This window comes from Geotrypetes seraphini, chromosome 14 (genome assembly GCF_902459505.1).
Source record: "Geotrypetes seraphini chromosome 14, aGeoSer1.1, whole genome shotgun sequence".
NCBI lineage: Eukaryota > Metazoa > Chordata > Amphibia > Gymnophiona > Dermophiidae > Geotrypetes > Geotrypetes seraphini.
In genome coordinates this window covers 39938773-39964688 of record NC_047097.1, presented here as the reverse complement: position 1 = coordinate 39964688, position 25916 = coordinate 39938773, and the positions used below count along the sequence as shown (strand labels likewise).

Below are 25916 nucleotides of genomic sequence, written 5' to 3'. Positions count from 1 at the left end.
GAAACAGAGCTTCAGAATGCAAGCAAACAAACCTGCCATTTGATGAGCAGATTAAATCAACAGATGCACACATAATGAGCAAAAGGCACATAGAAGAAGAATGCTTAATTATACCCATTCCAACAGATTATCTTTTTTTTTTCAAGGCAATACTGAACAGACTGTGAAGCCTCTGTTGGTGATGTTTTTAAGTCTTGTGGCACAAGGTAGCAACTTTAGAAATTTCTAACAAACTGAAAAAGGAATCTTCCTTGAGAATATATTTAGAGAGAGAGAGCGCAGCATTTTAGAAAGAACATACAAAGTAGAATTGAGATGTCCAGGTCGGGAGGTCTCAAGTTCTGGTAGAATTTTAAAACAGGATTTGGGGGAATAAGGGGAGACCTCCCTTAATCTCTGTCCTGGAGCACTCCATAAAAGGAATACTTGCTCAAATCTTGATGTTCTGGGAAGTAGATGTAAATCCCTACATTGAACATTTTGGACACAGGCCTGCATCCCCTTTTTGAAACAGGGACTACATATCTAATTTTTCACCCAAGTCAGAATTCCTAGCCATATGCATGTTTTTGAATTTTAGGTGTCTATAACCCTGGTTTGTAATATTGAACTTTACATGTTTATGCAAATACTTTTAAAAATAGTAAAATATGGGCAAGCAGTAATCAGTGGCTGCTTAGGTGCCATTAAGGTTGCTATTTATTTTGGAATTCTTGCCTTTTCTTCTCAGCTCATGAGTCTCTCTCTAGTCAGCTCAATGCACCACTTTATTTGAAATGCACCTACTGCAGTAGCTTTGATCTCTGTGCCCTTGCAAGCACCAGTGAGGTAAGGATGTCCTCCAAGACCCCAAACCAACTTTAAACCCACAGACACTGGTTCCTCCTTTGGACAAACCATGGAAAGTTTTGCCAGCAGGTCCATAAAATGTGCTACCTTGAACAACTTTGAGCGAGTCAGTGCTACAGGCGGCAGTCGAAGCAATAAGAGCTGCTGTACCATGAAAACTAACCAAGAGTCTCAGAAGAGCAGGTGGCTTTTCAATTGGAGGAAGCCAATGTCTTAATGGCAGCTCTTCCAACTAAGGTGCCTGGAACTGGGCAGAACCCTGCTGGGTCTGAGAATCAATGGCATTGTGCAGCAAGACTGATCCCAGACAATTTGTTCAGGACTACTCTAGGTCAATACTTGTGAGACCTCAAATTGTTCCTGTAGATGTCATATAGGAAGCAATAGCCCTCTCTGGGCAGATATCTGAAATTAATACAGCTGCAGGAATTAATTCTAATCTTCAGAAGATAGCAATTTCTGACCATATGAAATGATTCTATCTTGAAGTTAACATTGAAAAACAAAAGGAAAACAAAAGTTTCCTGATCAAAGACAATTTGTATATTTATTAGGGCTTGATTTAGTTATAGGCAAAATAAGCACTTGCCTAGGGTGCCAAATTCTGAAGATACCCCAAAACTGCACCCCCCCCCCCCACAAACATACATTTTCCAGTTTTCCAGTCTGTTTGTTTAGATGATCTGCCTGATCCTCTAGCTGCTGATGGCTCAATCTTAAATCTGGCTCTGATTTGGATAAAAAGTTATTAATCTAATCTTATATATCAGAAGTACCCAAAAGGAAGTTAGAGCATTGGGTGTTACTTTTTTGTTGAGTTATCCCTGTAAATGCTTAATTAAATATGTTGGTATAAAGTACGTCTTTTTTGCTCCAGAACAGCTTAAGGACTTTCTGGATACTAAGAAGCTAATCCAGGAAATGAAGGGATAATTGAAAGAAAGACAGATGAAGAGTAACCCGTTAAGCTTATTTTTCATTATGGATATATTTCTAAGTAGAAGATCGCCTTATCTTTTTTTTGTTCCCTCTAAGGTTTTAATTTTGAGGTCTAAGGAAGAGATAACATTTATTACATAATGGGATTTGTATTTTTTATATCTTATTCTCTGTATTGCCAGAACAAGTTGGATACTTGTAAAATATGTTGTTAAAATGAATAAAATAAAATAATAAAAAAAAAGAAGTACCCTGGTCAATAAGGCTAACTAATTGAACTGAATTGCTTGACAATGCTCAGAAAAAGTCTAGAAGAGACCAGACAGGAGTCTTGCCTTAACACAAAATATCTCTCCTTTTTCAATCATTGCACTCCAAAAGTTTTTTTTATATAGAGTAGTGAGCAAAAGTTGCATATTTACATTTAGGGGTCCTTTTATCAAGCCGCGCTAGTGGGGATAGCGCGTCGGACATTTCATCACGCGATAACCCCCGTGGCCGGCTAAAAAACTAATGCCTGCTCAATGAAGGCGTTAGCGGCTAGCACGCCAGGCGGTATTACGCGCGTTAAACCCCTACCGCAGCTTGATAAAAGGACCCCTTAGTGACACTAGAGGGAAGACAAAGAGCGAGACCAGCATTCTGAGAAGTTCATGTTTGTCAGGTTATCTGAAGCAGCCTGTCACGAAATGCATCGGAACCCTTTAAAAATCTGCTACGCTTCAATATAAGATAAATTCACTTTTATAACACAATTTTGATGAAGTAAATATGGGAGTTTTACTCACTTCTACATATAAAAAAAACTTTTACCTACGATTACATAGGCGAATATTGCTTTCTACATTGATTCGCGCAAATAAATCAATAAATCATAAAATAAAAAATCATAGTATCAATTTTAGAAAAGGTGCTGTGTATGAATATAATGGAAGAGGTATGCTCTGGGTGTGATGGGTGTTGTTCCATATTTTAGCACGTATATCACTAACAATCTCCTCATCAGCATTTACACTTGCTAAAGTTCATTCATAAGTGCAACAGACTTCTCTTTTGGGTCTGGGCTTGGGAGTAAAGCTTGAAGGGGGAACTGTGCATACTTCTTTAATGTTCAAAAATACTTTGAATTTCCAAAAATTAGAGCTCTGGAGGATGGCTTCTAATCAGGTTCTTGCAGATGTGCAATTTTGTAAAATCTACCAACTACAAATCACATTATATATGTTACTTATGCATGCACAGCCCAAATGATCTGTACTTTTTTTGAATGTTCTCTTTAGCAAAATGCCTTCTTCCGATATGCATTACACCAAGTACACGTGGAGGGGCATAATCGAAAGGGACGTCTAAGTCCGTTTATGTCCATCTTGCAAGTCGTCCAAAGTTAAAAAGAGCCTAAGACACATTTTTGAAAGAGACGTCCAACTTTTTTTTACTTTCGAAAATTGTCTAATTATACGTCCTGCCGATCTGATCGTCCAAGCCGCTAAATCATCCATCTTTATACCCCATTTCTGTCCAATTTTTCGTCCAAGTCCAATACGCCTAGAACAAACCCTGTTGGATGGAATGCACACCCAGACATGGCACCTAAATGGTGCCTTACAGGGCACTGCTGTGAACTTCACCAAAAGGGTGCCATGGCTTCTCCTCACTACAGCTCCCTTATAGGTGACAGTGAGCCTCCCAAGCCACCTCCAGAATCCCCTAGACCAGCGATGGCGAACCTATGACATGCGTGCCAACTGTGGCACGCGAAGGCCTTGCAGCTGGCACGCGCAGGGCCGCCATCAGGGCAGTACTACCAGGGGGTGCACAGGAGAGAGAGCTGAACGGGGATGATGGGGGACCCGCGGGGTTAAATATAACTCGAGCCGCGAGGCTCGTCTTCTACTCCGACTGCCCTGCCGCTCACACAGCCGATCGGAAATCTTCCCCGACGTCAGCGCTGAAGTCGGGGAAGATTTCCGATCGGCTATGTGTGCGCGGCGGGACAGGCAGGAAATAGAAGACAAGCCTACGCGGCTCGAGCTACATTTTGCTGAGAAAGTTGCTAAGATGGGCTGGGAGACAAACGGGGAACACAAAAGGGGGAGGGAGTGCGTTTTGGACATAAGGCATGAACTTGGGAGAAAGGAGGGGAGGGAAAGAGATTCTGAGGTGGGGGAGGGAATGGGTTTTTGGATACAGAAGGCATGAACTTGGGAGAGAGGAAGGGAGGGAAAGAGATGCTGAGGTGGGGGATGGAATGGGTTTTTGGACACAGAAAGCATGAACTTGGGAGAGAGAAAAGGAGGGAAAGAGATGCTGAGGTGGGGGAGGGAATGGGTTTTTGCACACAGAAGGCATGGACTTGGGAGAAAGGAAGAGAGGGAAAGAGATGCTGAGGTGGGGGATGGAATGGGCTTTTGGACACAGAAAGCATGAACTTGGGAGAGAGGAAAGGAGGGAAAGAGATGCTGAGGTGGGGGAGGGAATGGGTTTTTGCACACAGAAGGCATGGACTTGGGAGAGAGGAAGGGAGGGAAAGAGATGCTGAGGTGGGGGAGGGAATGGGTTTTTGGACACAGAAGGCATGGACTTGGGAGAGAGGAAGGGAGGGAAATAGATGCTGAGGTGGGGGAGGGAATGGGTTTTTGGACACAAGGCATGAACTTGGGAGAGAGGAAGGGAGGGAAAGAGATACTGAGGTGGGGGAGGGAATGGATTTTTGGACACAAGGCATGGACTTGGGAGAGAGGAAGGGAGGGAAATAGATGCTGAGGTGGGGAGGGAATGTGTTTTTGGACACAGAAGGCATGGACTTTTGAGAGAGGAAGGGAGGGAAAGAGATGCTGAGGTGGGAGAGGGAATGTGTTTTTGGACACAGAAGGCAAGGACTTGGGAGAGAGGAAGGGAGGGAAAGAGATGGTTGTGTACACGGGGAATAGAAGAAAGGAGAATTTTTGGTCATAGGGAGGGAGTGAGGTACAGACAGTGGCATACCAAGGTGGGGGTGGGGGCGGTCTGCCCCGGTTTTACGCCCCAAGGGGGTGCACAGCTGGCCACCCTCCAGTGTTCTCCCTAGGCTGGCAAACTGCGTCTCTTTAGCCACTTGAGTGCCACCACCGCCATTGGGAACAGGCTGGTGCCAAGTTCTCCCTGTGGGGCTGACCAACTCTCGCCACCCGCGTCAATTCTGATGTCGGAGAGGACGTTCTGGGCCAGCCAATCGCTGCCTGGCTGGCCCAGAACGTCCTCTCCGATGTTAGAATTGACGTCGAGTGGCGAGAGTTGGTCAGCCCCGTGGGGAAGAGAAGCAGGGCGAACTCAGCGCCAGCCTGTTCCCGATAGCGGCAGTGGCAGCCTATTCCCCAGTAGCGGTGGCAGCATTTTCCCAATGGTGGTGACATAGGGGAGGGCAAAGAGAAAGAAAGAAAGGGGGGACAGGGAGCCAAAAAAAAAAAAAGAAAGAGGGCTGGGTGAAACAAAGAAAAATGGGGCACGGAGAGAGAGAGAAAGACAGACATACAGAATGAAAGGGGGTATGGAGAGAGAGAAAAAGAAAGAAGGGGGCAGGGTGAAACAAAGAAAAAGTTTGGGGAGGGAATGAGGTCTGGAGGACAGAAAGCATACAGGAGGCTGAAAAAAGGGAAGAAATATTGGATGCACAGTCAGAAGAATAAAGTGCAACCAGAGACTGATGAAATTACCAAAGGTAGGAAAATGATTTTATTTTCAATTTAGTAAACCGCAATAGCGTTTTTTAGCGCAGGGAGCCTATGAGCTTCAAGAGCAGCGTGGGGCATTCAGCGCAGGTCCCTGCGCTAAAAAACGCTATCGTGGTTTAGTAAAAAGGGAGGGGGAATATTTGTCTATTTTTGTATAGTTGTTACTGAGGTGACATTGCATAAAGTCATCTGCCTTGACCTCTTTGAAAACCCGCGGAATATAAATGATAATTAACATTTTCTCTGCGTACAGCGTGCTTTGTGTTTTTAAAATTTTATTGTTGGTAGATCATTTTGACTTGGCCACAAAGGTAAGGGGGAGGGAGGGGAGCTGCTGAAAGAGTCTACCTTGACGTGGTTGCAGGCTTACAAATCTTTTGGTCAAAGAGTGCGGCGACAGAGAAAAGTATGTGTGTATTCGGCCCATGAATGAAATCATTAAAACATTATAAATTGCCAATAAATTGAAATGAAACCCAAAGGATTGTGAATCAAATTGATTCTCTGACAATACAAAGATTCCAACCTTTAAAAATGATGTTACATAGTTCAGGCAACTTTATAAAGAGTTTTTAGATACTAAAATCTTGTTATTAAGGTTTAATTGACGTGCTGGCACTTTGAGGAAATTCTTTGGTTTTGTGCGGCAGTTTGGGCACTCGGGCTCAAAAAGGTTAGCCATCACTGCCCTAGACCCACTTATCCCACCCCAATAGCCCTTATGGCGGCAGGAGCCACTTATATGCCAGTACAAAAGGGTTTTGGGGGTGTATAGGGGAGTACACATGTTTAAGTATCAATGCAGTGATTACAGGGGCTTATGGGCATGGGTCCTCCTCTCTATGGGTCCCTAACCCACCCCCAAGATGACTTAAGCTGCCTCTGGGCTGGACGACTAGGCTTTCCTATGCCAGGCGGCCTGGTGATGATGGTCTGGAGGCTGAAATTTAAAGTTGTGAATAAAATTTTTATGGGGTGGGGGGGTTAGTGATTACTGGGGTAATGTGTGGGGGTCTGTGTTATGTGTTTGCAGTGCTTATCTGGTGAGTTTAGGTGGGTTTTTGTGACTTAGACCATGTTTTACATGGTCTAAGTCACAACGTCCAAGTTCCGTCTAGGCTCTGTGGTTAAACTTTCGGTTATACATGCTGTACGACTAAGTCTAAGCTGGCCCACGTCCCGCCCAAACTCCCGTCCTTGACACGCCTCCTGAAACGCCCCGTTTAGCTTTGGACATTGAGTGGCACTATGAAGGTCTAAGTCGTTTAGAAATATGTCCAAAACCTGGTCTTATTTTCGGCGCTTGGACATTTTTGAGAAATGTTCGTCCAAGTGCCGACTTAAATGATTCCAGTAAGTACAGAACTAAACATCCATTTTTTAAACTAGACGCCCTATAGAAAATTATTTTCCAAATATAGCAATTTATGTAACATTTTTAAAAACAGATATGTGCAAGTTTATTCTAATTTGCTTTACTCTTCTAGACTCATGTTCTGTGTTGAAGTCTGATACCACAGAAAAATCAAAGCATGGTACTTACAAGCATGCCATGATGAACTTACAAAACTAAACCACTAGGTGGTAGTCAAGTACCACAAATCAGAAATTTCATACAAAACTAATCCTGCCTAGACTAGTCTAGACCAACTGGTATCTATCATTAAAGCAGACGTATTAGCTAAAATCCTCAATCAACAGCCATCATGTTTCTTAGCTGTAACAATATTGTATATGGTTTTATTCTTTTTTTTAATCAAATGTTTATTTCTTATATTTTTGGAGTATATTTTATGCTATGCACTTGCTCGGAAGTTATGTGGTAGATCAGTGATTAAACTTAAAAAAAATGATTGAAATAGATTTACAATAATATACTAAAAACCTTGATAGAGAGGCCTGGTGTTGGGTTGCTTATGTGATTCTGTATGTACATCTATGTACATTGGATGAATCTCTACAAGGCAGACTGGATGGAAAATGTTAGTCTTCTTCTTTCATCATTTAGTGCTGGAGGGAGTTTAGTCTTCCCCCAGTATAACCAATCTTTTGACGCTCTCTATGTCTGTCCTCTTCAGTTAAAATGAACCAAACTGTTCTGTTGGCATGAAGGTCTTGCCTGTACTCTGTATGGAGTACATACTCAATGCATTTTTCACTGTGGGGAATGCTGAACGATATCATAATACAGACACCAAACTATCTTACTTACAATTCCATTTTGTACGCTGAATCCAAGCTGGTATTTCAGATCAGGTCGTTTTATAAGAACAGTCGTGACAGGAGGGCAGCTGACGATGTTCAGTTTAACTTGTGTCTGATTCTTTAGAGCCTGAAAAAACCCCACAATGGTATATATAACCAGAACAAAATAAAAAAGAAACCAACAGATCTGCAGTGAAGAAACAGCAATCAAACCAAAAGAAAAGAACTGCAGAAAATGTACAAGGATCAGGAATTTTATTCAAATCCATGAAAAATTTGTTTCCAAAATTGGTCCTTGGTATGAAGGGTACGAGCTTGACATGGTCCTTGTTTCGAAAAACACTTCTTCCTCAGGGGTCTGTGATGCTCAGTACATAAGTATACAAGAACCATATGGATAACAGCAATAAAACATAAAATTTTGAAGAAACAGGCGGTAAATAAACTCCTGTCAAAGGAACTGCGCATCTACACCAAGACGCCTACCGCACCCTTCATACCAAGGACCAATTTTGGAAACACATTTTTCATTGATTTGACCTGTTGGGCCGCCGCGTGAGCGGGCTGCTGGGCACGATGGACCTCAGGTCTGACCCAGCAGAGGCATTGCTTATGTTCTTATGAATATAATTCCTGATCCTTGTACATTTTCTGTAGTTCTTTTGGGTTTGATATATAAACAGAATACATTTCTGGCAGTTCCAGGCAGCACAGTTAACACCCAACCTTAAGCTTTAAATTCTATTAATCCCTATGAATTTATGTCTCGGAGCCGAGCTATTACATTCTCCACAACACAGATTTCAGTGGAACACAGGGACCTGCCAAGAAAGGCTGCTCCTTCTCACTCACTACCATAGTTTACCACACCACAGCTTTCAGATCACATAAACTATCGCAGGGTGCCATTTACTCTTATTTTTGTTTTCAATGAGTTTCAGTATGAAGCATAGGGCAGCAATAGAAAAAAAAAAGTATAAGATTCCTGCTCAACTTAGAATTGAAAAGTTATTTCAAAACTGAAAATAGTATGTATCAATGTCTGAAATGTCAGGCACCTTGATGATCCCTTGGCATGTTGCAAGAGGAAGACCGACTAAACTCGTCCCGTTGATCGACATGATCTGGTCTCCGATGCTTAGTTTCCCTGAACGGGCTGCAGGGCCTCCATTCATCATGTTAGCCAGGATCACGGTGGGCAAGATGGAGCCCCAGCCTGATTCCACAATCACCACGCCCAGGATTTCACCCTTATGTTTTTCCAGCTGCAGCTGCAAACATGAAATAAAACAACACAATTTCCCCCTGTTGTTTTGTATTTAAAGCTTTGCTCATTACCTTCCCTAAAAATCACAACATTTCATAAAACCCGATGGTACGTCAGAATACATTCTAGAAACATTTCACTGCATTTATTGTGCCAGTAATTTCTCACTTGGCTCTATGCGATATTGGTTTGTGATGTTCTTCTGTCTTCTGTTCCTTTTGTGACGTATATATCCAGTACTGCTTCAAAATGAACATTGCACACAAACATCATAGCTACAAAATAAGACCATAGTAGGGTAGGCACAAACAGAAAGCCGCTGCTGGAAAATAGATCTTTTCTCCAGTCTACGTACATGAAACCACACAGCAGCTTATTTACCAGTTCAGTTATTTGTAGTAAAACAGATTTATTCTGAGATAGGGTTACTAGATGTCCTGGAAAACCCAGACATGTCCTTTTTTTAGAGGACTCTCTGGGTGCCCAGATGGATTTCCAAAACCTGGCAGTTTGTTCGGGTTTTGGAAGGCCCTGAGTTTGGGGCCACATCTGGAGAACCGACGACCATGAGCAGATGCAATGCGATGACATCATTTGCATGCGCACATGCATGTGATGTCATCACGTTGAATTCGCACACACTTGGAGGCCCTCCGGACGTGGCCCGGACTCGAGGAAGAGGAGATGAGGTTTGTGTGGGGGCGCGGCTGGTGGTGGAACAGGGCAGGGCTGGAGGCGGACGGGGACACGTGCTCTCTTTTTTGCATGAATAATTCTGTTAACCCTATCCTGGGGAAGAAACCCATTCACTAAAACCAGAGCTAGAAGCACCTGCACAATATTTTGGACAAAAATGACTACGGGGCCTATTTACTAAAGTGTGGTATAATTTAGTATTTGTTGCAAAAGAACTCTTTAGAGCCTCTATGGTAAATGTTGGGGTGTGCTCAGCAGCTGCCCATGTGGTTATCTCATGGAACAGATGTTTAAGCCCTGATTCTTTAAAAAGCACTTGGTGCACCTAACCGATGTAGGCCTAACTTAAAATTTTAATTGGTTTAATCAGCGCTGTATGCTGTGCATACCGGAGGTGACTGACTCTTACAGCAAAATGTAAAATGCTACAATGATCAGTTCTGCTAGACATTTGGAAACAAAAATTGGGCTATACATATTAATTAAGTCACTCTATTTCTCCATTATTGGAAACCTGAATGGTACCTCTTTGCAGTTCTCTGAATTAGAGAAATGTATCAGGTCATCGTTATACATTTCTTGAGTATTAATTATGTCACTGTAGTCTTTCTGGCTGAGATCTTCGGGGTTAATTCCATTGGCTCTTAAAAATTCCTGGTAGGCCACACTAAAGGCCTGCCCAATGGACTGAGCTATGAGCTGTGCCTGCAAAGTCAAAAGAGATTGCAATCAGAAACAGTAACCAGATGGCTAAGAAGCTGCTGCAGGCAATGCTCACCCTGGACACACCCTGAATACAGAGAGACCTTCAAAACCTGCGGCATGGGCTTAAAAACTGTGAAATGCAACACAGCAGCATTTACAGAAGTCACCTTAATTGCAGCACAGCAGTAAGAAGCTCCTAGCTGTGATTAGTTACATTATTGGGAGGGGGGGGGAGGAGGGCAGGAAAGATACCTGCTGCTTGCACTGGCCCCGAGTCTTCCCCCTTTATGCATAAGTGGAACCAGGTCAGAGGGAAAGCTCAGAGCTTGCACGAGCAACTGGTATGAATCACTGCTGGCAAAGAACTGAAAGGTTAAAAGGTATGGAGGGGCTGATGGGGGAGTTGAAAGATGTTCAACTTCCTGTGGGGGAGGGGAGCACTATTCCTTCTAAGCTGAGCAGGAATCCTAGTGATTCAGAACACCATTTGAAGCACCCCTGACCCCCTCCTCTCCCCCACTGGCAGCAATGTAATTGGAGAACTCTTATTCAGCTTAGAGCAGGGATCTCAAAGTCCCTCCTTGAGGGCCGCAATCCAGTCGGGTTTTCAGGATTTCCTCCATGAATATGCATGAGATCTATGTGCATGCACTGCTTTCAATGCATATTCATGGCGGAAATCCTGAAAGCCCGACTGGATTGCGGCCCTCAAGGAGGGACTTTGAGATCCCTGGCTTAGAGGGAACAGTAGAGCAGAGGGGAGGGAGATATGCCCTCCCATAACTGGATGTCTGGCTACACCCCTGGTTACTCAGTTCCAAAAGATAGGTTTTGGTCCAGTTCTGGATTTCAGATAAAACTATCTAGATGTATTATGGGGCTTGTGACATCGACTTTGGTGTGTATGTTCGAAACCAGAATGGGCTACAAGTCTTCTTCCAGGAAGTAAGTAGCTTGGCAGCTCTGTACATCAATGAGAAAGTGAATGTTCCAAAAATAATTGTACAGATCCCCCCACCCAATTGATACCTGGCTCCAATCTGCTTTCTGGATGCCTGCTGAGGGGAGATATGATAAGACATTTAAATACCCATGTGGCATAAATAGGCATGTAGCCAGTCTCAATTGAAAGGAAACTCCAGGGTGAGAGAGCATAGGATGAAGTTAAAAGGTGATAGGCTCAGGAGTAATTTAAGGAAATACTTATATGAATATGCATATGGTATATGCATGGAATAGTCTCCCGGTAGAGGTGGTGGAGACAAAGACTGTGTCTGAATTTAATATAGCATGGGACAGGCATTTGGGATCTCTTATGGAGAGGAGGAGATAGTGGATGCTGCAGATGGGCAGACTGGATAGGCTAGGGCAGGGGTGTCCAATGTCGGTCCTCGAGGGCCGCAGTCCAGTCGGGTTTTCTGGATTTCCCCAATGAATATGCATGAGATCTATTTGCATGCACTGCTTTCAATGCATAGTCATTGGGGAAATCCTGAAAACCCGACTGGACTGCGGCCCTCGAGGACCGACATTGGACACCCCTGGGCTAGGGTTACCTTATGGCTCCAGAAAAAGGAGGACGGAGTGAAGCATCTGGGTTTCACTTCCCTTGAAAACAAAGGAAGTAAAACCTTTTCCTGGAGTCATATGGTAACCCTAGGATGGGCCATTTGGCCTGCATCTGTCATCATGTTTCATCCCATTTTGACCTATTCTCCTATGGATCAAATTTAATTACCCGTTCCCGGCTGAATTCTTCAATCTCATCTATACCGACAAGATACATAGCCATCTCTGTGTTGTCTGTGTGACATAAGCCTGTAGACAGTTTTGTCCAAGAACTATGAATTTTGTGTTCTTGCTAAATTGTTCTTCAATTCTGGCTGTCAAAAGCAGAGCTGCCAATTTTTTGGGTTCCTGGAAAGAGATTTTAAGGCAGTCTCATTGCAGTCCCCAAGGAGGGGAGGAGAGGCCTAATGGTTACAGCTGGAAAATGCTTAAGTACCTGAATATAGAAAGCACATAGACAACCTCCATTGATAGGCAGCATATAAGTAACAAATAAACTTGGAAATTTTTATAATACTATCCTAATTTGTTTATTTATTTTCTGATTATACCATTTTCAGTTATAGCTCAAGATGAGTTACTTTCAGGTACAGTAGGTATTTCCTTGTCCTTGGATGATTCACAATCTAAGGTTTTATCTGAGGCAACAGAGGATTATGGGGTCCATTTACTAAGCTGTGGTTAGCACCTAATGTGCACTTACAGTAGCAAAAAAATACCTTAACACAGGACATGCTGAGGCATCCCTTGGCAATTTTCCAATGTAAGCACATTACTTACATGCTAAAAAATCTAAATTAATTTTTAATGTTGGGGGGTGGGTCTGGAGACTGGGGACATGTTCTGAGCTAACTGGTTAGCGTAGGTACAATGCCACACTTTGATTAGCGCATTCCTAATGGATAAGGCCTTACCGCTTACAGAACCTTCCATGCACAATAGACTGTGTGGATTGATTTATTCTGAGGAACTAAAGGAGGAGATAGCGGAACTACTGCAGCAAATTTGCAATCTATCCCTGAAAACAGGCGTGATCCCAGAGGACTGGAAGATAGCCAATGTTACGCCCATCTTTAAAAAGTGATCAAGAGGTGACCCGGGAAACTACAGAGTCTGACCTCGGTTCCAGGGAAAATGGTGGAAGCACTTATAAAGGATAACATCGATGAACATTTTGAAAGAAACAAACTTCTGACAACCAGCCAACATGGTTTCAGCAAGGGGAGATCGTGCCTAACTAACTTATTGCACTTCTTTGAAGGAATTAACAAACGGATGGACAGAGGTGACCCCATAGACATCATATATCTAGACTTCCAAAAAGCCTTTGACAAAGTACCCCACGAACGCCTACTTCGTAAACTGAAGAACCATGGGGTGGAAGGAGATGTACATAGATGGATCAGAAACTGGTTGGCGGGTAGGAAACAGAGGGTGGGAGTGAAGGGACACTACTCGGACTGGAGGAGGGTCACGAGTGGTGTCCCGCAAGGCTCGGTGCTTGGGCCGTTGCTATTTAATATATTCATAAATGATCTAGAAACAGGGATGAAATGTGAGATAATAAAATTTGCGGACGACACCAAACTATTTAGTGGAGCTCGGACTAAAGAGGACTGCGAAGAATTGCAAAGAGACTTGAACAAACTAGGGGAATGGGCGACGAGATGGCAGATGAAGTTCAACATTGAGAAATGTAAAGTACTACATGTGGGGAGCAGAAACCCGAGGTGCAGCTATACAATGGGAGGGTACCCAAGAAAGGGACTTGGGGTAATGGTGGACATGACGATGAAGCCGACGGCACAGTGTGCAGCGGCCGCTAAGAAGGCAAATAGAATGCTAGGCATAATCAAGAAGGGTATTACAACCAGAACAAAAAAAGTTATCCTGCCGTTGTATCGGGCGATGGTGCGTCCGCATCTGGAGTACTGCGTCCAATATTGGTCGCCGTACCTTAAGAAAGATATGGCGTTACTCGAGAGGGTTCAGAGAAGAGCGACACGTCTGATAAAAGGGATAGAAAACCTTTCATACGCTGAGAGATTAGAAAAATTGGGACTCTTTTCCCTGGAGAAGAGGAGACTTAGAGGGGATATGATAGAGACTTACAAGATCATGAAAGGCATAGAGAGAGTAGAGAGGGACAGATTATTCAAACTTTCGAATAATAAAAGAACAAGAGGGCACTCGGAAAAGTTGAAAGGGGACAGATTCAGAACGAATGCTAGGAAGTTCTTCTTTACCCAACGTGTGGTGGACACCTGGAATGCGCTTCCAGAGGACGTAATAGGGCAGAGTACGGTACTGGGGTTCAAGAAAGGATTGGACAATTTCCTGCTGGAGAAGGGGATAGAGGGGTATAGATAGAGGATTACTTCACAGGTCCTGGACCTGTTGGGCCACCGCGTGTGCGGACTGCTGGGCACGATGGACCTCTGGTCTGACCCAGCGGAGGCACTGCTTATGTTCTTATGTTCAGAAAGCCATGTGTCACAGCCACTGACTGTATGACTTCTAACATGAACTTTCCACAAATTTTTACCACGGAGATGCAATAATTCTTGACCTTGGTACTGCAATTACTGCCATATTAAAACAGTGCACACCACAGCAGTAGTCTGCAGCTCACTATATCCCCCCTTTCTATTAGTGCATAAGCAGCATTTAAGAAAAACATGCTACTGTGGAAGAGTTCACTTCCACTCCCCTCCCTCCCCAAACCCTCAATCCTCCACCTCCCTCCAAGTTAACCTCTGATCTTCCAGTCCTCTTGCCATCTCCCCTCTCAAAATGACTCCCTAATATTCTGAACACCAAACCCTGCTCTCCCCCCAATTATCCACCAAAATTTCCATGTTGTCTAGTGGTACCCCAACATTCACCCCCCCTAAGATGATATCTGATCCTCTAATTACCCCCTCCCCTAACCCTCTTACCCAAATTTCACCAGTCTCCCTATCTGAGATGACCCTCTGACCCCAATGCCTCACCCAAAAAATTTCCCTAATGTCAAGTAGTACCTGTAACCTCTCGTGAAGCCCTTCTGATGTTATACCAAACCAAGGATTACACATGCATTGGGAGTGTCATAGTAGGAGTGGTCTAGGCCAGTGGTTCCCAACCCTGTCCTGGAGGACCACCAAGCCAATCGGGTTTTCAGGCTAGCCCTAATGAATATGCATGAGAGAGATTTGCATATAATGCAAGTGACAGGCATGCAAATCTGCTCCTTGCATTAGGGCTAGCCTGAAAACCCAATTGGCCTGGTAGTCCTCCAGGACAGGGTTGAGAACCACTGGCCTAGGCCAGTGGTCTCAAACACGCGGCCCATGGGCCACATGTGGCTCTCCAAGTTTTATTTGCGGCCCGCGGTCTAGACTGGATAATTCCTTCCTTTTGGAGCAGCAGCGGGTCTGGCCGGTTTGTTCCGTTCAAAGCCGCGGGTTGGCGGCTCCTTGCGCTATTCGCTCCTGCATCGGAAGCCTCTCTGACATCACATCATCAGAGAGGCTTCAGACGCAGGCGTGGATCTCGCAAGGAGCCGCCACCCGCGGCTTTGAATGAAATGAGCCGCCAGACACGCTGCTGCTCCAGTGGCGTACCAAGGGGGGGCGGTCTGCACAACTGGTCACCCTCCACTGTTCTTCATAGAGTGCGGCTCGTCTAGAGCAGGGGTTCCCAACTGCTTCCCTTCCCTTCTCACCGCCCATGCTCTATGATCTCCCTGCTACTCTCGCCGCCCGACCTCAATTCTGACGTTGAGAGGACGTTCTGGCTAGCCAATCGCTGCCTGGCTGCCCGGAACGTCCTTTCCGACGTTAGAATTGACATCGGGCAGCGAGAGATGGTCGGCCCCGTGGAGATCTTGGTCTGTTCCCGATGGCGCCAGCAGCAGCAGCAGCCTATTCCCCGGCGGCGGTGGCATGGGGGAGGGCAGGAAGGAAGAAAGAAAGAAAGAAGGGGGGGGACAGGGAGCCAGAAGGAAAAAAGAAAGAAAGGGGGAGGGACAGGGAGCCAGAAACAAAGCAAAAAATGGGACAAGGAATCAGAGAAAGACAGACATAGAAATAGAAAGAAAAAGTTGGGGGAGGGAATGAGGTCTGGAGGAGAGGAAGCATACAGGAGGCTGAAAGAAGAGAAGAAATATTGGATGCACAGTCAGAAGAATAAAGTGCAACCAGAGACTGATGAAATTACCAAACAAAGGTAAGAAAATGATTTTATTTTCAATTTAGTAATAGAAATGTGCCAGTTTTGAGAAAGAAAAGATATTAAACTTTAAATGTGAGTGCTGCAGAAAAAATAGAGTACTTGGAGGGCTGCAGAAAAAATAGTTAATGTCTTATTAAAGAAATGACAATTTTGCATAAGGTAAAACTGTTAAAGGAAAGTTTTATAAACTATAAAGAGTTTAACCTCATGCAAAATTGTCATTTCTTTAATAAGACATTAACTATTTTTTTCTGCGGCCCTCCAAGTACCTACAAATCCAAAATGTGGCCCCGCAAAGGGTTTGAGTTTGAGACCACTGATCTAGGCTATCCCAGTTACACAGAGCTGTCTGGTATCTCTGTACCTTCAAGCTCACTACTGCAACATCAAATATCTGACTGCAAAAATATGCACATCCTATTACTAAATTGGATCACCTGATTCTTCTTTCTCACCCATACTTTTGTCCTCACAGCTCTCTATTTTCTCACCAACACTAATCACCGTCACTGAGGCTGATAAAAATTTCACGGATGGGAACTTTAATAGAAAAAAACCTGACTTTGGAATTCAAATATCATAATTTAAAAACCAAGGGCCAGGTTCTCTACAGGGCGCCTAAAGTTAGGCACCTTTTATCAAGCTATGCTAGAGGATTTTAATACGGGCCAGTACAGTAAATTCTCCGACTCTCATATAATTATTTGCCAGCCTACGCTAAAAACCTCTAACACAGCTTGATAAAAAGGGGGGGGGAGGTGTTTAATTGGCAAAATCCCTTTAATAGCCTCAATATTTTTTTTTTTAATTAATTGGGCGATAGGCGCCTACCCGATTATGTGAAAGGTGCCTAAACAGATGCCCCTTACTCTCAATGATATTTTCCCCTTGCCAAATTTGATGTAACTTGCTGCCCTTTACCTATTTCTTATGTAACCTTTCACCGGTTCATAGACAACGGCGCAAAAGACAAAGGCGTGCGCCGACAACTGAGCGCAAGATGGAGGCGCGCGCCGAAGAAAATTACAGTTTTTAGGGGCTCCGACGGGGGGTTTTGTTGGGGAACCTCCCCACTTTACTTAATAGACATCGCGCCGGCGTTGTGGGGGGTTTGAAATTTCTGTTAATCTAATTGTATTACCACATTCTGATGGTTTTTAAATTGTACATCGCTTAGATATTGTTATAAGCGATTCATCAAATGAATATTAAACTTGAAACTTGAAACTTAAGTGGAAGTTTTTATGGGTAGAGCATGACTTAGGTGCCACTGAGTATGATTCTCCAAAAATTTAGGTGCCTGAAATGTAGGCCTTTAAAACCTTTGCCTACATTTCTGGCGCTAGGTTTTTACACAGATGCCACTAAGCGCAATTCTGTAAATGGTGTCTAAGTGTGACTGACACATGGCTGGCACCGTATTCCTAGGCTCCAGCCTATTTAGGTGCCATTTACAGAATTCGATAAAAGAAAGATGCATCCCATTGAACTGATGACTTAATTGCTTTTGGTGAGGAAAACTGAAGATAGATTTTTTTTTTTTACATACATCATGACCTGGTCTACCTACTAGTAATGGTAATAGGGCACTTGACCGTTTAATATATTAAAGATTATAACACAGAGCTTAAAATAAATTCTTGCATTCACTGGCAACCAGTACAATTTCATCAAAGTTTGTTGGTGGAGCCTAGGAAGAGCTGGAGGTTATCTGGTTAGCAGCCATATTTAGAACACTAACTAGCTAAAGTTAGAATAGCAAAAAAGGCTTCAATTATTGCTCCCAACCAGATAACACTTTCAGGTCGGTGCTAAAACCATATATTCAATGATAGCCAGTATCCATGCTGACTATCACAGTTAAATATTGGGCCTCTTGTTTTTAATTTCATTAACTTTCGGGGGCGTTTTCCATTCTCACTAGAAGACATTGTAGCTCTGTGCACACTTATTAACTTACAATCTCTATCTTAAATGAAAAAAATAATTAGTAAATAAATGATTCCCCCTCCCTGGCTCCAAATATTTCATTGCACTGATATTTCAGGGATTTGTTTTTAATTTAACCCTTTGGTTAAATCCATCACAAGCCCACAAAGTAGCCTATAGGTTTATCCAATGTACTTATGGTTCAGTTTATATGAGCTACGGAATAGCACACCTTAAAAACTTGATAGCATATAACAATTTAATGCACATTAACCTATGAATTAACAAGTATACAATTGATTTGCATGCATTAAAAATTGCTAAGGCACATTAACATTTTTTGCAGAAATGGTTGTGTTAAATAAATGAAGGGAAAAAAATCAATTACAACTGGGGAGAAAGCGACATTTTCCAAAAATGAACTAAAAATATTTGCCTGTTCCCATCTCTGTTCTAGAACTTGGCTGGAATGGCTGGAGTGCAGAGCTATGACTCTGTGGGTTCCATTTCTCGACTGTTACTCCCAGTGTTATCTTGATAGATCATTTCCTTTCTCTACCTTCTCTATTCTCACATCAGCTATTGTAAGCTCTTTGGGGCTATGGATAGGGTAACCAGGTATTACTTTTTATAGGAATGGTGCAGTGAGAAATATGACTGTTATTACAAGTACCCTTCAAGATGATCTCTCAAGCCGTCCTCTGTACCACTCTCCTTTGTTATACTCAGAATACTAATGATGTTAAATGATTAGACACAAAAGCTGTCATGTTTGATTTAGATTTTTGTATTTTCATCTGACAAAATGAAGCAAACTGCCTGGCACAGTAAAGAGAGCTCATGCAAAGTCAATACCATTCTTTAAATAATTTAATTTTAAAGGCTAGAATTAAATCATCTTCATGAATGAACCTTTGCTTCCCTTACAGAAAGAAATCATAAGATTGATCCATCTAATAAAGCCTTTTTATTTATTTATTTTAAAAATGCATATCCTGCATATCCATCAATTCTATGCAGGTCACAAATAAACATACTTAATAAAATACACTGTGAACACATAACAAAAACAAAACAGAGCATAAATAATCTCTAATAAAATAACAGCAAATAATAAAAAAAATTAAAAAAAACAATAATAGAACGACCCCCATCTAACAAAAATTATATATCACAGAGTAGGACTCTTCACCTATCAAGCATAGAAACGCTCAGATAGCACAGTTTTCAACATTTTCCTACATTACAAAACACCGGGAATTTGTCTCACTTCCAGTGGCAATAGGTCCCAGAAAATCGCCAGAAGAATTTTAGACAACCATTCACAGTTGAATGGCACACAGCTTGTGAACACTATACACAAATATATGCAACTTATGTAGAGCAAGCATAATTTTTATAGTGTGCACACATTCAAAGACTTTGCTTTAATTTTCAGTGTAAAATTGTGCAGGCACTTCTACTTTGTAATCTAAGAAAAAAGTGCTCACACATTGTATCTCCTGTTCATGCAGACACATCTCAAAATGGCAAAAAAAAAAACCAAACACAAAACATCCATTTGTTAAAAATAACTAAATTGTGATTTTGGAATGGCAGAATTTGGATGTTCTACACTGCAGTTCATATGAATAGCAAAGGGGTGTGTTGTGGTTGTGTTTTGGACAAGACTAGGGAGGGTCCAAAATTAGGAAAATCAAACAGGAAGAAATGCCAAAGTGTAAAAGGGACATTTTATGGTAGATCAGTTTCAGTCACATCCAGAGCACAAAAAGGTATTCTGATTGAGCAGCTGACCCCTGAAGGATTAAGGTATGACCCCCTCATGAATCCCTTAGTGCAATGTTCTTCAATGCAAGGCTCGGGGGCTAACAGAAGCTCTGGGGTGGCCCTCATCATCATTCTGGCTGTTTTCTGCTACACTCTGCCTTTCTACCCAAGCTCACAACAGAAAGGGGGAAGTAAATAGAATGAAGAACCAAGACATTTCTCAATAGATGAAGAGAATGTATTTGCAAATGCCCACCTCCTTGAGGATACACACAATAAAAAGTTTGAAATTGAGTTGCAGGGGTGGATATTATCAACATACACTGGTTAGCAGTGTTGAGGTCGGTGGCGTAATAAGGGGGGATGCGAGGGGGGCGGTTGTCCCGGGTCTTCCTCAGGACGCAGATGTTGACCAAGAGGTAGAAAATTGGAAGGGGAGGTTTATGCTCAGGGATTGGGTTGTTTTTTTTAACATATGGGGCCTTAGTGATTCATCAACAGATAGAACAGATGCTCTGACCACATTTACAAAAGATATCTTGATAGGACTTTGTCCTTTCAAGCTGGTAAATGGAATAAAAGTTTAAATGATCTTTATTCCACATGCTTTCTCTTATCAAACTTTCAGAAGGTCAGCAAAAACCTACTTATTTGATAAATTTGTTTGACCACTTAATCTTGATCATGTATTTATCAGAATATGTTTGATGTATAATACAGTCTCTTTTTGCTGTAAACCACTTTGAACTGTTAAGGTATAGCAGTATATAAAAATAAAGGGCTCATTTTACTAAGGTGCCTTAACGCGCGGAATAGCACGCACTAAATTGCCTTGCGCGCTAGACCTTAACGCCAGCATTAAGCATACCACATGGTAATTTCGTGCATGCGCTAAAAACGCTAGCGCACCTTAGTAAAAGGAGCCCAAAGTTATTATTATTATTATCTGCTGATATATTTACCATGTGGTAACTGCAAGGCAGATGTTGACCATGTCCCAGTAGTTACCACACAGGCTGTTAATTTTTGCAACTAACAAAGTAACTGCCGCCCTTTACCACACTTTAGTAAACAGGCTCTGAAGTCTTATTTTTAATTAGATTTTACTATAACTTTCCAACAAAACAAACAGAAGGGCAAATAATTAAAAAACAAAAAACAAAAAAAAAACCAAGCAGAATAATTTTGTACCATGTTGAAAAGCCTGTAGCTCACATCAATTGAGAAGGAAGCAAAAGCAAAACAAAATGCATAAGGAAATTAAAACTTAGGGGGCAACTTTATAAAGGCTGCCATATAGGGCACCAAGAAAGAAGCACTAGAATCCATGGTGCTAATTGGTGTTCTGTAAGTGCATGCACATGGGTTATTATAGAATAAAGGCATAAGGCACAGCTTATGCATAAATGTGTAGCCATCAACAGTTTACATCATGTTAATGACTGGTATAATATTTGTGCCTACGGGCTCCTTTTACTAAGCTGCAATAGCATTTTTAGCGCGCACTAAACCCGCGCTATGCGGCTAGAACTAACGCCAGCTCAATGCTGATGTTAGCGTCCAGTGTGCGTGGCAATTCAGCATATGCAAAGCGCGTGCTAAAACCACTATCACAACTTAGTAAAAGGAGCCCTATGTGGGATTTTTGGGGTACATTATTTAAAAATGAAAATTATAGGAAGAGGTTTTTTTCCACCTATGATTGAGATTGGTCAATGAATGAACGGACTGTGTGAGTGAACTATTTAGACACAAAATAGACCCTTGAATCTCTGAGGTCTTTTCCTCCTTTCACCTAGTGACCTGTTTAGTGGATGTACATACATGTCTGAACAAAAGACCTGCTATACTGAGACAGACTGAAGGTCCATCAAGCCCAGTATCCTGTTTCCAACAGTGGCCAACCCAGGTCCCAAGTACCTGGCAGAAACCCAGAGAACAACAACATTCCAAAGCTGAAACTGTGATGTCATAAGGCCTCATTCCACCAATGCCTAAGAGCCAAACTCATCTGTGATGTCACAATGGCCTAATTGTCCTATACTTGGCTCATGTAAGAACATAAGAGGTGCCTTACTGGGGCAGGTCCATCAATCCCAGTATCCTAGTTCCAAACAGTGGCCAACCCAGGTCAAAAGTACTTGGCAAGATCCCAAAGAGTAAAACATATTTTAAGCTGCTTATCCTAAGAATAAGCAGTGGATTTTCCCAAGTCCATCTTAATAATGGCTTATGAACTTTACTTTCTGCTAAGCTAACTGCTTTCACCACATTCTCTGGCAATGAATTTCAGAGTTTAATTATATGCTGAGTAAAGAAATATTTTCACTGGTTTGTTTTAAATCTACTACTTAGTAGCTGATATCTTCAATAATCCCAATAACAAGCAACAGAAAATGAAGAAAAGGCCCCTAAGTCAAACTGAAAGTCCTTTCTCATCTTTCTTTGGCTGTTCTTATTTCTGTCCTGTCTACTCACAGTTGTGTATGGTCTCAATATCCCCCATTATCTACTATAAATAGCCTGTATCCTGTTCAAATAAACTTCTAACATCAAGAAGATTGCAGCAAAGATACTTTAAAAAGAATACAAATTACAAAAAAATAAACAAACCAACCCACCCTTCATTTGACAGTGTAGTTTTGAACATGGGCTACCATTAAGACAATACTGTATTTTATACTAACTTGTGCTTTTTTTTAGCATAAATCCCATCTTATGTAATTAGACCTAATTACTAATAACCTGGGTTAATAGTAAAATATGTCTCATCAGAAGCCCCCATTGAAAGTTATAGTTGTCAATAAGGGCTACCATTAAGATGTATTAAGAAACAAATTCACTGTCAAAAGTCACAATAATATAAACACCACTATAGTCTATATAATGACTGTTCTGAAATTGAAAATAGCTAAATACAATCTAAGTAGAGAACTTTTGCACACAGCTCTTTAAAGGTAGGGGCACCATCATAAGTCAGAAAAAAAGCTCCACTTATCTGCTGCTGCTGCTTTCCAAATTCAGAAATTGACCATTCTTATATATGCTGGAACACTTAATCAAGATTCACTTCTCTTCAAAACTGGTCACCATTCTCGATATAATATAATTGTAAGTCCACAGATATCCAAAAATCCATTCAAACCCTGATAGGGAATCCCTATTTCGCTACTGCTGCATAAGGGGGAGGTTCCTACAAACAGTTCCTCACTGGAGAAAATGGCAACACATCATTCTAACCGTCAGTGTTCTTTTAATGAGGAAATAAGCCACACCTCCTCTCACAAACCAACCAATTGGATCTTCTGGCAAATTCTGGTGTCATTTTACTGTTAACCCCCAACTACAGCTCTCCCTCTGGATTCGAGGTTTTAATACTCGCGAATTCGTTTATTCGTGATTTTTTGCAGGCTGCCCGAACCTCTCTGCACTTACCTGGTGGTCTAGCGGTGGCGCGGGGCAGGAGTGATCTTCCTGTGCATCCTATTTTAGGATGTAGTTCTCAATGTGGGCTACCCTTAAGATGTTGTATTTTACCACTAACTCATGCTATTTTAGCACAGATACCATTTTCCTAGTTAGGAATACACTTCTCTCTCTGTATTTGCAGGGATTAGGTGCAGAGCCAGTCCGTGAATAGGGAAAAAATCATGAATAATTTTATGGGTCGGCTCTGACCCACCTCTGGCCTTCCTCCTGTGTCCCCGATCTTGCCTGGTGGTCTAGCGGTGATGCGGGACAGGAGCAATCTTCCTGTGCTCCTATGCAGAGCTGTCATCAAAATGGCTACCGTGAGTTCCCATTATAGTCTCGAGACTACAACGGGATCTCACGGCAGCCATTTTGATGACGGCTTTGCACGGGAGGGGCATAGAAGATTGCTCCTGTGCCACATCACCGCTAGACCACCAGGCAAGGTCGGGGACACAGGAGGAAGGCGGGGGTGGGTCAGAGCCGACCCATAAAATTATTCATGATTTTTCCCTATTCACGGACTGGCTCTGCACCTAATCCCTGCAAATACAGAGAGAGAAGTGTATTCCTAACTAGGAAAATGGTATCTGTGCTAAAATAGCATGAGTTAGTGGTAAAATACAACATCTTAAGGGTAGCCCACATTGAGAACTACATCCTAAAATCTGTAGGATATGAACACAGTTTTCTAGTGTCTCTACATAAAATAACATAACTTTATTCTTCTATACCCCCAACAATCAAACGACTTCTAGGCGGTTTACGCAGAAGAGAAACTGGACAATCAGCGAAGTACAAAGTATTGAGAGTAAAAGTATAACATGTTTCCTAAAGTATAGGCAGTATAAAATTTTTGTTATGAATAAAACTTCAGTTAAGAAATGAATTTATCAAATAGTACAGTCTTAATCTCTTTTCAAAATGCACTGTAAGATTGCATGGTTCCGCTAATATAATTGCCCAACCAGGACTGTTGTTTACTTGCTTGGAATGCTAGCATCCTATCCAAAAAAGACCAATGATCCTAGGATAGGTAAATAAATTGCAATTCCTGGTTATCCTTGTAGGGTTGTATAGCATGAAATGAGATAAAAGGTAGGTAGGGGCCCGTCCCCAAACCAACTTAAAACAAATACAAGAGAACTTAAATATTACTTGTGCTTCTACTGGCAACCAGTGCAGCATTCGATAATAAGGACTGACGTGATCATTTTTCCTCAGCCCAAATATCAGACGGATAGCCGTATTCAGCACTATTCTCTGGCTTACTGCAATTGTCAACATATGTTTGGCCACTTTTTTGTTTTCCTGTATTTCTCTGTCAGTTGACTGAAACATTTTTTGTTTGCAACCAGAAACTTAAATAGCATTGTGACCATTAGTCACTGAGCAGCAATTCTAAAACTGCTGAGCTTGATTTATTGAGCAGCACTTTTGAGAGCATCACTATAAATTAATGTGGAGGTGTTCCACTTGCGTGACATTATGTGACCTATGTAGCACTCCCCAGTGAAATATATTAATAGAATACTTTAAAAAATCAATTACTTAAAAATGCCTAAAGCACAATTTTACTAAAAATAAAATATAACAATGCATTTGTCCTTGCTACACTAACTAATAAAATAAATTAATAGAACCATTTTCTAAGACAGCTGGTTTCAAACTGAAAGCTAGATTTACTATAGTTCATTACCATATTTGTTTGGACTAATGACCTTAGATGGGCATAATCGAAAGGGACGTCTAAGTCTGTTTTTGTCTAAGTCGCAAGTCGTCCAAAGTAAAAAACAGCCTAGGCCACATTTTCGAAAAATATGTCCAAAATTTTTTTTGTTTCGAAAATCGTCTAACTATACGTCCTGCTGATCTGATCATTCAAGTCGCTAAATTGTCCATCTTTACACCACATTTTTGACCAACTTTTCATCCAAGTCAAAAGCACCTAGAACAAGCCCTGTTGGACGTGGGAGGGGTCTGCAAAGTGATGGATTGAACACCCAGACATGGCACATAAATAGTGGGGTACCTTACAGGGCACTGCTGTGAACTTCACAAAAAGGGTGGCATGTCTTCTCCTCACTACAGCTCCCTTATAGGTCACGGTGAGCCCCCAAACCACCTCCAGAATCCCCTAGACCCACTTATCTACCACCCTAATAGCCCTTATGGCTGCAGGAACCACTTATATGCCAGTAAAAAAGGGTTTTGGGGGTGTATAGGGGAGTGCACATGTTTAAGTATCAATGCAGTGATTACAGGGGCTTATGAGCATGGGTCCTCCTCTCCATGAGTCCCTAACCCACCCTCAAGACGGCTTAAGCCGCCTCCTGTGCTGCACAACTAGGCTTTCCTATGCCAGGCAATGATGGTCTGGAAGCTGAATTTTAAAGGTGTGATTAATATTTTTATGGGGGTTGGTGATCACTGGGGTAGTATGTGGGGGGGTCTGTTTTATGTGTTTGCAGTGCTTTTTCTGGTGACTTTAGGTGGGTTTTTGTGACTTAGACTATGTTTTAGATGGTTTAAGTCACAACATCCAAGTTCTGTCGATCCTGGGCTGTATAACTTTCGGTTATACATGCTGT

General features: G+C 42.2%; 1 protein-coding gene across 4 annotated transcripts in view; it reads right to left on the bottom strand.

Moving 5' to 3' along the window:
- Positions 1-25916, bottom strand: part of APBA2 (amyloid beta precursor protein binding family A member 2) — a 339269-nt gene that overhangs the window by 26091 nt on the left and 287262 nt on the right. For all 4 annotated transcript variants that reach the window (XM_033920561.1, XM_033920559.1, XM_033920560.1 and 1 more), the window contains 3 exons: positions 10192-10371; positions 8762-8974; positions 7711-7830 (listed from right to left, as the gene is read on the bottom strand). In XM_033920561.1, coding sequence (XP_033776452.1) covers positions 7711-7830; positions 8762-8974; positions 10192-10371 — 513 coding nt within the window. The remainder of the gene's footprint in view (positions 1-7710; positions 7831-8761; positions 8975-10191; positions 10372-25916) is intronic.